The sequence below is a fragment of the Somniosus microcephalus genome, chromosome 2 (assembly GCF_052327205.1).
Source record: "Somniosus microcephalus isolate GS21.2 chromosome 2, FLI_Smic_1.0, whole genome shotgun sequence".
In the NCBI taxonomy this organism is placed as follows: Eukaryota; Metazoa; Chordata; class Chondrichthyes; order Squaliformes; family Somniosidae; genus Somniosus; species Somniosus microcephalus.
Genome location: NC_140988.1, coordinates 370,171,522 through 370,185,068, shown reverse-complemented (window position 1 = coordinate 370,185,068; position 13,547 = coordinate 370,171,522). Strand labels below are relative to the sequence as shown.

The 13,547-nt window shown below is 50.4% G+C and overlaps 1 protein-coding gene across 1 annotated transcript in view; it reads right to left on the bottom strand.

The window, feature by feature from the left end:
- LOC147123759 (transcription factor COE3-like) overlaps nucleotides 1-13,547 on the bottom strand; it is a 136,554-nt gene that overhangs the window by 97,029 nt on the left and 25,978 nt on the right. The window contains exon 5 of the mRNA XM_085975743.1: nucleotides 12,529-12,602. Coding sequence (XP_085831869.1) covers nucleotides 12,529-12,602 — 74 coding nt within the window. The remainder of the gene's footprint in view (nucleotides 1-12,528; nucleotides 12,603-13,547) is intronic.

Below are 13,547 nucleotides of genomic sequence, written 5' to 3'. Positions count from 1 at the left end.
CTCCTGTCCCATCACTCGGTACTGATCCATAGAGTTCCCACTGTCCCATCACTGGGTACTGACCCATAGAGTCCCTCCTGTCTCATCACTGGGTACTGACCCATAGAGATCCCCCTGTCTCATCACTGGGTACTGACCCATAGAGTTCCCCTGTCCCTTCACTGGGTACTGACCCATAGAGTTCCCCCTGTCCCATCACTGGGTACTGACCCATAGAGTCCCTCCTGTCTCATCACTGGGTACTGACCCATAGAGTTCCCCCTGTCCCATCACTGGGTACTGACCCATAGAGTCGCTCCTGTCTCATCACTGGGTACTGACCCATAGAGATCCTCCTGTCTCATCACTGGGCACTGACCCATAGAGTTTCCCTGTCCCTTCACTGGGTACTGACCCATAGAGTTCCCCCTGTCCCATCACTGGGTACTGACCCATAGAGTTCCCCTGCCATCACTGGGTACTGACCCATCGAGTTCCCCTGCCATCACTGGGTACTGACCCATAGAGTTCCTCCTGTCTCATCACTGGGTACTGACCCATAGAGTCCCTCCTGTCTCATCACTCGGTACTGACCCATAGAGTTCCCCTGTCCCTTCACTGGGTACTGACCCATAGAGCAACTCCTGTCCCATTAGTACTGACCCAGACAATTCCTCATAACATAATTCAGTCTGAAATTTACAGCTTGAATTGACTACAATCTGTATTTCTTATTTTCATCGCATAGACTGTGACGCGAATATAATGAAGACAATGGCTGTGACGAGTTGAGCATCCTTTCAAAGATGTTGATTGATGACTTCAGCAATTGTGATGTTAATCGCTGCACAATAATTCTGCCATGTAATTCAGATGAGAGTTTAATGAGGGAGTTATTTATTCTTCCTAATAAAGGAGAACTGTGAAGTTGAAAGAGCATAGCACTGATTATAAAGTTTCTAAGGGTTCTTAGGTGGCATGAGTTGAGGGTAATATTAACACAGTTCTTAGATGATATGAATGGACACACTGTTGGAGTCGCTAGAAATCAACAGGCTCTGAGACTTTTGTTGCAGCAAAGGCCAAACGCGTGTTACTTTATTCACTCTCCATGAGGACTGAAGGTCTCAGCCTCGTTGCAGGGCTATGACGTCATCACGCTACCGACGCATGATGTCATCACGCTACCGACGCTCTTAAAGGGACCGATAACCCAACCCAGTACGTCCATATAACAACATTGGCTATACATAGTGAATTGTGTTATTGTCCCTATGTGGTCTCCGCCACAACACCAAGCAGCAAAGGAAAGCTTCCTCCAGCTTCGTTCAGTCCAAGGTCACGTGCATCACAGGCCAAATGAAAGAAAAAAGACTTGCATTTATATAGCGCCTTTAACATAGTAAAACATCCCAAGGCGCTTCACAGGAGTGTTATTAAATAAAATGTCTCATCGAGCCATATAATAAGATACTAGGACAGGTGGCCAAAAGCTTGGTAAAAGAGGTAGGTTTTAAGGAGGGTCTTAAAGGAAGGAAGAGAGGCGGAGAGGTTTAGGGAGGGAATCCCAGAGCTTAGGGCCTCGGCAGCTGAAGGCACGGCCGCCAGAGGCCTGTTAGAGGGGCGCAGATATCTCGGAGGGTTGCGGGGCTGGAGGAGGTCACAGAGATAGGGAAGGGCGAGGCCTTGGAGAGATTTTAAACAAGGATGAGAATTTTAAAATCGAGGCGTTGCTCAACCGGGAGCCAATATAGGTCAGCGAGCACAGGGGGTATGGGTGAATGGGACTTGGCGCGAGTTAGGACACGGGCAGCAGAGTTTTGGATGAGCTTAAGTTTATGGAGTAATGTGGGAAACACAGCAGCCAATTTGCTCACGGCAAGTTCCCACAAACAGCAATGAGATAAATGATCAGATAATAAGTTCTATTTTAGTGGTGTTGGTTGAGGGATAAATATTGGCCAGGACTCCAGGGAGGACTTCTTTGAAATAGGGCCATGGGATCTTTTACGTCCACCTAGGCAGACTAGGCCTTGGTTGAACATCTCTTCTGAAAGACGGCACCTCTGACAGTGCAGCACTCCCTTTTTTTTTATTGGTTCTTTTTATGGGATGTGGACATCGCTGGCAAGGCCATCATTTATTGCCCATCCCTAGTTGCCCTTGAGAAGGTGGTGGTGAGCCGCCTTCTTGAACCGCTGCAGTCCGTGTGGTGAAGGTGCTCCCACAGTGCTGTTAGGGAGGGAGTTCCAGGATTTTGACCCAGCGACGATGAAGGATCGGCCGATATACTTCTAAGTCAGGATGATGTGTGACCTAGAGGGGAACTTGGAGGTGGTGGTCTTCCCATTTGCCTGCTGCCCTTGTCCTTTTAGGTAGTAGAGCTTGTGGGTTTGGGAGGTGCTGCCGAAGAAGGCTTGGAGAGTTGCTGCAGTGCATCTTGTAGATGGTACACACTGCAGCCACAGTGCGCCGGTGGTGGAGGGAGTGAATGTTTAAGGTGGTGGATGGGGTGCCAATTAAGCGGGATGCTTTGTCCTGGATGGAGTCGAGCTTCTCGAGTGTTGTTGGAGCTGCACTCACCCAGGCAAGTGGAGAGTATTCCATCACACTCCTGACTTGTGCCCTGCAGATCAGTTCTGCACTAGGAATGTCAGTCCAGATTAAGAGCTCAAGGCCTAGAAATTCGGTGGGCTGCGCCACCAGTTAGCGCCTAAAGAGGGCACTCAGTGGCTTTAGCGCCACTGGCCACGCCTCCCGCGATATTTAGTGGGGCGCTAATGGCGGCGTTAGCCTGTAGCGCTGCGCCGCCACCGATGACGTCATCGGTATGTGCAGCGCCCCGCTACTGCCCCGATCGCGATATTTGGTCGCGCCCGCCTCTGTAACGCCGTTCGCAAATCGCGCCCGGTTCACAGGGCCTACCTGTGGCAGTAGTGGCACAAATTAAGGTGGAAGTGCGGGGCGGCCATTTGTTTCGGTGGCCGCCTGCCAGCACCTCCGTCCCCGGCCTCCTGATCCCCCCCCCCGCCCCCCGGGCAGTGCCGGCTGTGTCCCGAGTGCCCGGCACTTCTCCTCGGTGCCGGGCTCTTTTGCCGGCACTCACGATCGGTCATCGCGCTGGTGCAGGCCCCTCCCCCTTAAGAAGGGGAGGAAGGCCTGCAGTACCGCAGCGCGCCGTGCCGCAGCATGTGGCGCTGCGGCACCTAGCGCTGCGATATTCAGTTTCAGCGTGGTGCAGCGTCCCTCTTGGGGCGCTCAAGCTGAATTTCCGGCGGGCGCAACGGCTCCGATCGCAGCGGTAATTCCGGCGCCCAGGCGAGCTTGGCGCCCCGTTTGGGGCTCCACCGAATTTCTAGGCTCAAGTCTCTGGAGTGCAACTCGAACCCACAACCCTCTGATGCAGAGGCAATGGTGCTGCCCACTGAACCACGGCTGAAACCTTAACGTGCATGCTTTGGATCCTGATATGGAGAGTAAACTTCCCTCCAACCTGTGACTGTGCCCCCACCACAGAACAGAGCCTCCTACAGCACCAGTGCGACACTTTCATTTGCTGCACTGGCCCCCTTTCTAACAACTCAACAGCAATTTCTGTCCAAGGGAACAATTTGAGGCTGTAGACTTGATCCCATTGGAAGCGGGAGTAGGACTGATCCAAAGTACTTTCACTTAAGAACCTACAGCCTATCCGGGTTAGGTGAGGGTCAGGGTTTTTATTTTAATTGGAGATGATGAACAGCGGAGTTCCTAGCACTGAGGGATGGAATAATTTGGGAATCGGGTATCAAAAGCAAGCAGACTCAGACGGGATAGCTGCAGACGGAGATCGCACTACACTGATCCTCGAGAAACCCAGGACACCGCGAGAAGTAAAGCGTGTGCTGTCTTATTAATGCTCTCAACTCAGGCATATATAGTAAAGCTCGCTTGATACTGTCCCATCAAACACTCCCAGGGCAGGTACAGCACGGGTTAGATACAGAGTAAAGCTCCCTCTACACTGTCCCATCAAACACTCCCAGGGCAGGTACAGCACGGGTTAGATACAGAGTAAATCTCCCCCTACACTGTCCCATCAAACACTCCCAGGGCAGGTACAGCACGGGTTAGATACAGAGTAAAGCTCCCTCTACACTGTCCCATCAAACACTCCCAGGGCAGGTACAGCACGGGTTAGATACAGAGTAAAGCTCCCTCTACACTGTCCCATCAAACACTCCCAGGGCAGGTACAGCACGGGTTAGATACAGAGTAAAGCTCCCTCTACACTGTCCCATCAAACACTCCCAGGGCAGGTACAGCACGGGTTAGATACAGAGTAAAGCTCCCTCTACACTGTCCCATCAAACACTCCCAGGGCAGGTACAGCACGCGTTAGATACAGAGTAAAGCTCCCTCTGCACTGTCCCATCAAACACTCCCAGGGCAGGTACAACACGGGTTAGATACAGAGTAAAGCTCCGTCTACACTGTCCCATCAAATACTCCCAGGGCAGGTACAGCACGGGTTAGATACAGGGTAAAGCTCCCTCTACACTGTCCCATCAAACACTCCCAGGGCAGGTACAGCACGGGTTATATACAGAGTAAAGCTCCCTCTACACTGTCCCATCAAACACTCCCAGGGCAGGTGCAGCACGGGTTAGATACAGAGTAAAGCTCCCTCTACACTGCCCCATCAAACACTCCCAGGGCAGGTACAGCACGGGTTAGATACAGAGTAAAGCTCCCTCTACACTGTCCCATCAAACACTCCCAGGGCAGGTACAGCACGGGTTAGATACAGAGTAAAGCTCCCTCTACACTGTCCCATCAAACACTCCCAGGGCAGGTACAGCACGGGTTAGATACAGAGTAAAGCTCCCTCTACACTGTCCCATCAAACACTCCCAGGGCAGGTACAGCAGGGGTTAGATACAGAGTAAAGCTCCCTCTACACTGTCACATCAAACACTCCCAGGGCAGGTGCAGCACGGGTTAGATACAGAGTAAAACTCCCCCTACACTGTCCCATCAAACACTCCCAGGGCAGGTACAGCAGGGGTTAGATACAGAGTAAAACTCCCCCTACACTATTCCATCAAACATTCCCAGGGCAGGTACAGCACGGGTTAGATACAGAGTAAAGCTCCCTCTACACTGTCCCATCAAACATTCCCAGGGCAGGTACAGCACGGGTTAGATACAGAGTAAAGCTCCCTCTACACTATTCCATCAAACATTCCCAGGGCAGGTACAGCACGGGTTAGATACAGAGTAAAGCTCCCTCTACACTGTCCCATCAAACACTCCCAGGTCAGGTACAGCACGGGTTAGATACAGAGTAAAGCTCCCTCTACACTGTCCCATCAAACACTCCTAGGGCAGGTACAGCACGGGTTAGATACAGAGTAAAGCTCCCTCTACACTGTCCCATCAAACACTCCCAGGGCAGGTACAGCCCGGGTTAGATACAGAGTAAAGCTCCCTCTACACTGTCCCATCAAACACTCCCAGGGCAGGTACAGCACGGGTTAGATACAGAGTAAAGCTCCCTCTACACTGTCCCATCAAACACTCCCAGGGCAGGTACAGCACGGGTTAGATACAGAGTAAAGCTCCGTCTACACTGTCCCATCAAACACTCCCAGGGCAGGTACAGCACAGGTTAGATACAGAGTAAAGCTCCCTCTACACTGCCCCATCAAACACTCCCAGGGCAGGTACAGCACAGGTTAGATACAGAGTAAAGCTCCCTCTACATTGTCACATCAAACACTCCCAGGGCAGGTAGAGCATGGGTTAGACACAGAGTAAAGCTCCCTCCATACTGTCCCAATTAAGGGGAGTATGGGGGAAGAATTGTTCAGCTTTGTGAGGGTGCCGGTTAGTTCCCTCAGTAACCCCTAGATGGCACCTTCACTTGTTTTTGTCCCTTTGCTAATTGTTACTAGTTTCTCCTGTGTTTATTACTAAACTGCCTTTTATCAGGTTTATTGGTTTCACCTGTTTTTGCTTGTATTTAAGTTCTGTGGTTTCTTCCCTCTGGGCTCAGTCTTGACAAGCCGTTTGCCTAGTGGTAGCTTGTCTTGAGCTCCTATGTTTGTAACTGTTTACCTGTGTGAATCTAGTAAAGTACTTTTATTTAAGACTGCATACCTGCATCTCGCCTCGTCTGTCTGCACTTGGGTCCAGAACCAGCCTCGCCCTGAGAGGCTTGTTATGTGTAGCGATGGGTTAAATACCTTTGTGGAGTCTTGCTCTAGCGGCATCAGAGAGGAGCAATGGTCACCCATGGGCTTCCTCGCGTCTCACTGCCCTTTGGGCTATGGGCTAGGGGAGAAAAAAATTATGCCCAGAAGCCCACCCTGCTGTAAGATGCAAGGAGATTGGGTGAGACAGGGTGCAGCTGCCCTCCCATTGGTTGAACAGCCTGCCAATGCTCCCCGTTGACGCTCAGGCACGAAGGATGGTTACTGGGGCGAGGCCCGATATGGAATTGTGCCCCGAGCACTTCCAGTGAGGTGACGGAGCCAGCTCGAGAGCAGCTCCGGGATATTCCAAGCCTTTGATGCTGTGGCCCGTTTAGCTATCCATCCTGAAGCCCCAGCAGTTAAAGGTTAAATCAATGTGGCCATTCACCGGCACACATCTCAAGCTGCAGATTCTGATCTAGGATTGAGCCACCAATGGGGCGAAAGCGCTAAGCACAGTCCTATCCAACACCAAATTCATGGCTGACCATCGACCTCCACTCCAATTTCCCGCTTGCTCTCCATAACCCTTGATTCCATTAGAGTACAAAAATCTATCGATCTCAGTCTTGAATATACTCAACGACTCAGCATCCACAGCCCTCTGGGGCAGAGAATTCCAAAGATTTACAGCCCTTTGAGTGAAGAAATTCCTCCTCATCGCAGTCTTAAATGGCCGACTCCTTATCCTGAGACTGTGACCCCTTGTTCAAAACTCCCCAGCCAGGCAAAACAACCTCTCAGCATCTACCCTGTCAATCCCCCTCAGAATCTCGTATGTTTCAATGAGATCACCTCTCATTCTTCTAAACTCGAGAGTATAGGCCCATTCTACACAATCTCTCCTCAGAGGACAGCCCTCTCACCCCAGGAATCAATCTAGTGAACCTTTGTTGCACCGCCTCTAAGGCAAGTATGACCTTCTTTAGATAAGAGGACCAAAACTGTGCACAGTGTAAATCAGAATATACACACACACACACACACACACAATGCGCAGAAATGCACACGCACGCTCACGTGCACATATACACACATGTGCACACACGCACAAACTCTTATATATATACACGAAGATGTGCACGCATACACAAACACGCACACACACACATATAAGCACGAGGCTATACACGCAGACACACATACTGCACAGCAGTCTAAACACACACACAGTGTAGACTATATCAAATCAGTTCAGTTAGAACAATCTATCAATTATGATGCAAATTATACCCACACTCCAGTAATATATTCAGCAAATGATTAAACATCTTGACTATGATCTGACTGGTGCATATTTAATCAGGAAATGTAACAAGACTCGGGGCATGCTGGTGTATGTTAAGAGGTTAGGGGGTTGCCGGGGGTGACGAGGATTGGGGGCGGGGTGGGGGGGAGGGGGAGAGTGCTCACTGTCCCTGTTGCTGTGCGTGAGGTGACCTGCTCAAAGGGATTTACGCGACTGAATGGCCGCATCAGACGACCACTTTACACTTGTCGTCGGGAGTCGTGCCTTTATTAATTTCATTCTGCGTAAGTCCTTCGCTGAACCGTGGTTTCATTTTATAAGTCATGCTGCCCTCGTTCGCACACCGTGGCACAGATTGTGCTGGGGCCTAAATATAGGTCCGTGCCGGAGCTGAGAAGGAGGTCAATGAAATTCCTCTAGATTTAGAAGAATATTATCAAGCTGGTCCCGGTGGTTACTGTCAGATTGCCACCTGTGGATCTGAGAGTCCCTAGTTTTCCAAGAGGTATACCAGGGGGGAAAAATTCAGTTGTTTGCGCCTCCTGTTAGTGCCTTAAGAGGGCGCTAATGGGGCGCAAAGCAACTAGCACCCGGGCGCGGCGATGTTTGTGCCGCTCGCGAAATTAACTAGACATTCTGCGGCGGCGCTAAACACTACCGCCACGATCTCCTGCGCCGGCAGATCGTGACGTCAGTCGAGTGCGCAACGCCCCGTTAGCGCCCAGGACCGGATATTAAGTGGCGCCCCCTGCCTTTCCGCCTGCCGCTAGCAACGACAGGTTGAGGGGAGCGTTATGCTGTCAGAAAGGGGCTGGGGGAGCGTTATTTAAAGGCGACCGCTTCCTGCCTTTTTTTGTTGGTGACATTTTTGCACCACGCATTCTGAGAGAGAGAGAGAGAGACTTCTGGAGAGATTCAACGCTGTGTGAAGGAGTTTTGAGCACTGAGCAGCAATTTGCAGGTTTATTTTGATTTGCCCTTCCTTGCTTCGCCAGCGCTCTGAGGTAGCGCCTCGCTCCTCGGCCTTTGCGCCTTAAGACAGGTGTGAAGCACCTGATTTAGCGCTCCAATCACCTCCAGGGGCGATAAAAGCCAAGTTTGCTGTCGGAGGCGATAATTAGCGCCCGGCGCTAAACTTTGCGCACGGCCGATAATGGCACCCCAATCGGGGCGATACTGAATTTTTCCCCCTAGATGCCAAAGCCTAGATATCACTGCTTGCAACATTTGTGTACAAGGTATTTACATGAAATTCCTCTGGATGGATGGATGGAAGGAAGGAAAGAAAGACAGAAAGACAGACAGACAGACAGACAGACAAAAAGAAAGAAAGAAAGAAAGAAAGAAAGAAAGAAAGAAAGAAAGAAAGAAAGAAAGAACCTACATTTATATAGCATCTTTTAAGACCTCAGGATATGCCAAAGTGCTTTATAGCCAATGAAGTTTAGTCACTGTTGTAATGTAGGAATTGTGCCAGCCAATATGCACACAGCAAGGTCCCACAAACAACAATGTGATAATGACTAGATAATCTGTTTTTAGTGATGTTGTTTGCGGGATAAATATTGGCCCAGGACACTGGGGAGAACTCCCGTGCTCTTCTTTGAAATAGTGCCGCGGGATCTGAGCGAGCAGACTGGGCCTGAGCTTAACATCTCATCGGAAAGATGGCGTGACAATCCTTTGTCAGCCCTTGCGTCCCATTAGTGTCGCCCTTAAAATAGTGTCGACCTTGTCTAAAGATGAGCTACTACAAAAAGTGGGAAAGTGTTTTTTTTCCCGTACCGGCGTCCCTCATTTTGATAAGCAATAAAAATGATAAATTATAAATTCAGAAAGAAATGGCCATGCTCAGAATAGCACGCCTTACTGCTCTGCTGGCCGTGTCCTAACTCGCACCAAGTCCCGTTCGCCCATCACCCCTGTGCTCGCTGACCTACATTGGCTCCCGGTCCGGCAACAATTCGATTTTAAAATTCTCATCCTTGTTTTCAAATCCCTCCATGGCCTCGCCCCTCCCTATCTCTGTAACCTCCTCCAGCCCCACAACCCCCCGAGATATCTGCGCTCCTCTAATTCTGCCCTCTTGAGCATCCCCGATTATAATCGCTCAACCATTGGTGGCCGTGCCTTCTGTTGCCTCGGCCCTAAGCTCTGGAATTCCCTCCCTAAACCTCTCCGCCTTTCCAGCTCTCTCTCCTCCTTTAAGACGCTCCTTAAAACCTCCCTCTGTGACCAATCATCTGCCCTAATATCTCCTTATGTGGCTCGGTGTCAAATTTTGTCTGCTTACGTCCTGTGAAGCACCTTGGGATGTTTTACTATGTTAAAGGCGCTGTATCTAATTGCAAGTTAGCATTACTGCTCCTACACCAGCCTCCCTGCACAGGACTACCTGATTAGCAGTGACGGATGGGCAGACTGTGTGTGTTAACCTGCGTCAGTTATTGAACGGGGCAGCAGGCTCGAAGGGCCGAATGGCCGACTGCTCCTAATTCTTAAGTTGTTATGTTTGAGAGCCTATTACTGGACACTGTAACTTCTATGTTGAGTTGATCTTTACTCTTACTGAAGTGCAGGGAGGCTGTTTCTGGGAAATGAAACACCTGTCCGCTTTGGGGAGCCAGTGTTGCTTTCAAACACGCCCAGGTCAGGCATGGCACAGGCCAGGTGCAGCTGGAATAGCTCCCTGTGCACCAATCCAACAGCATGCCGTAACCCTTGACCTCACAACAGCAGCCATTAATGCACCGATGTGACTCGTCTGATTTCCCAGATCAACCGCTCTCCGGAGCGGGAATTGCCAATTAGTGCTGAATTATGGGCAGTTTTAGTGCTGTGGGCTCGCATCAAAGGAACTCGCTTCCGACCGTCCCAAAACTCATTTTCACTCAGTTATGACTCTTTACAGCTGGAAGACAGAGAGAGGCTTTAATTTAAAATTCTCATCCTTGTTTTCAAGTCGCTCCATGGCCTCAACCTCTCCCTCTCTCTGTAATCTCCTCAAGCCCCACAACCCTCCGAGATCGCTGCGCTCCTCTAATTCTGGCCTCCTGCGCATCCCCGATTTTCATCGCTCCGCCACTGGCGGCCGTGCCTTTATAAGAACATTAGAACATAAGAAATAGGAGCAGGAGCAGGCCATACGGCCCCTCGAGCCTGCTCCGTCATTCAATAAGATCATGGCTGATCTTCGACCTCAACTCCACTTTCCCACCCGATCTCCCTTGATTCCCCTAGAGTCCAAAAATCTATCTCAGCCTTGAATATACTTCAGCTGTCTAGGCCCTAAGCTCTGGAATTCCCTTCCACACCTCTCTGCCTCTCTACTCCTCTCTATTTCTCTCCTGTCCTTTAAGACACTGCTTAAAACCTGTCACTTTGGCCAAACATTTGGCCACCTGTCCTAATGTCTCCTTCTTTGGCTCGCTGTCAATTGTTTTGTCTGATAATCGCTCCTGTGAAGCGCCTTGAGATGTTTTACTACGTTAAAGGCGCTACATAAATGCAGGGTGTTGTTGGTGTTGAGGCTCATCCCATCGATGATTTGAACCCAAATCCACAGGTGAAATTACAGTGAACTAACCGATGACGCACTTCAGTTGCTGAGCTGGGAAGAAATGCTCTTTCCTACCCCAAAGAAAGATGCGACTAACCTTGAGCCTGCGTGGGTTAGCTGTGAGTTTGCAGCAAACACTGTAACTCTGCCTAAAATCGTTGCGAGCTAATGCTGCCTTTTAACAGGTTTGGGAACTTTTCCAAGTTAGACTAAACCCTCAGCTTCCAGGAAGCTTTGCTGAAAGTCACATTGAGAGAAACGCACACTTAGGCCGTTTTACCAACTCGCAAACCTGCAACAGCAGCCTTATGCAGGAGGTGGTGTTCTCCCACCTAAAGATAACAATATGATCTCCCGCCTGGAGATCACGACCTCTCACCTTGGAGATCCGACCTCTCACCCTGGAGATCACGACCTCCCGCCCTGGAGATCACGACCTCCCGCCCTGGAGATCCGACCTCTCACCCTGGAGATCACGACCTCTCACCTTGGAGATCACGACCTCCCGCCCTGGAGATCACGACCTCCCGCCCTAGAGATCACGACCTCTTGCCCTGGAGATCACGACCTCTCACCTTGGAGATCACGACCTCCCGCCCTGGAGATCACGACCTCCCGCCCTGGAGATCACGACCTCCCGCCCTGGAGATCACAACCTCTCGCCCTGGAGATCACGACCTCTCGCCCTGGAGATCATGACCTCTCGCCCTGGAGATCACGACCTCTCGCCCTGGAGATCATGACCTCTCACCTGACCATGCACTCTCACCTGATCACGACTTCTCGCCCTGGAGATCACGATCGGGCCTGTTTCAAGTGTGGATCGTAATCTACCTGCACTGCAGCAGTAATCCCTGGCATTCTTTGACTTTCTTTCACTAAAGGATGATGAAGAATAAGAGATCGCCAATGGAGGTTGGGCTATCCCAGCATTCTTTAGTGATAGTGTCAACCCTCTGCCTAAACTAGTTTTAATAGACAACTTTCACTGCCGCTGTGAAAGCTGGGATAGCCTAATCTGCATAGCTGCAGCTTGTGAATTCCGCCACAGGACGGAGGAGAAAAAGAGAAAAAGGAGAGGAAAGAGGAAGACAGGGAAGAGAAGAGAAGAATAAGGACACATTAACGTAACTCGGTCGGTTATAGAACAGGCTCTGCCAGCATGCCGCAAATAGTACACCAAAGGTTACTCCAATGTTGGCAGCTGAGCATTTAAATCAGACGAGTCTCACATTCCTCTGCATTGGAAACACAAGCTATTTGTCCATTATTGTCAGGCAGACCTGCCCCTTATTGCCCAGGCCTCAACTCCACCTCTCCATCTCCTCACCGTCTCCCTCAACCCATCTCGCTCCAGAAACACATCCGGTTGCCTTTTTTGGACCCAGTCACACCGTCCACTACAACAGCCTTCCGCGAGTCTCTTCAGGCGACAGGTGACCACCTGACTTCCTTTTGTGACTCTCCGATGGCGACAAGAGAAAAAGAAAACTGCGGCCACCCACCTGCACATGATTTCGTGAGTGAGGAGCACCCGGCACATCTCTGGATTCTTATCCTGCCCTTCATATATGATCGCCTGAAATATGAAAGAAAGAGAAATCGTTACAACAACTCTTAGGCGGCCTTTAATCTAATAATCCAGGTCGACACTCCCAGTGCAGTGCTGAGGGAGTGCTGCACTGTCGGTGGTGCCGTCTTTCACGAGACGTTGAACCGAGGCTCCGTCTGCTCTCTCAGGTGGACGTAAAAGATCCCACGGCCACTATTTCGAAGTCGCGCAGCGGGAGTTCTCCCCGGTGTCCTGGGCCAATATTTATCACTCAACCAACACCACAAAAATAAACAGATCGTCATCACATTGCTCTTTTTGGGAGCTTGCTGTGCACAAATTGGCTGCCGCGTTTCCTACATTACAACAGCGGCTACACTTCAAAAATACTTCATTGGCTGTAAAGCGCTTTGGGACGTCCCGGGGTCGGGAAAGGCGCTACAGAAATGCAAGTGCTTTCTTTATAGTTAGTGCACGGTGTAGTGAGGTACTGAGCTACACGAACCCAGAAGATCCCTCATTTGGGCAGAGTCTGCTGATCTTAGCCAGCGTGGGCATCATAGAATCATAGAAATTTGTGCCAAAGAAGGAGGCCATTTGGCCCATCGTGTCTTTGCTGGCCGAAAAAGAGCTCTCCAGCCTACTCCTACTTTCCAGCTCTTGGTCCGTAGCCCTGTAGGTTACGGCACTTCAGGTGCACATCCAAGTACTTTTTAAATGCGATGAGGTTTTCTGCCTCTCCCACCTTTTCAGGCAGTGAGTTCCAGACCCCCTCTGGGTGAAAATGTTCTCCTCGACTCCCCTCTATTCCTTCTACCAATTACTTTAAATCTATGCCCGCTGGTTATTGACCTTTCTGCTAAGGGAAATAGGTCCTTCCTATCCACTCTATCTAGGCCCCTCATAATTTTATACACCTCAATCAATTCACCCCTCAACCTCCTCTGTTCCAAGGAAAACAACCCCAGCCTA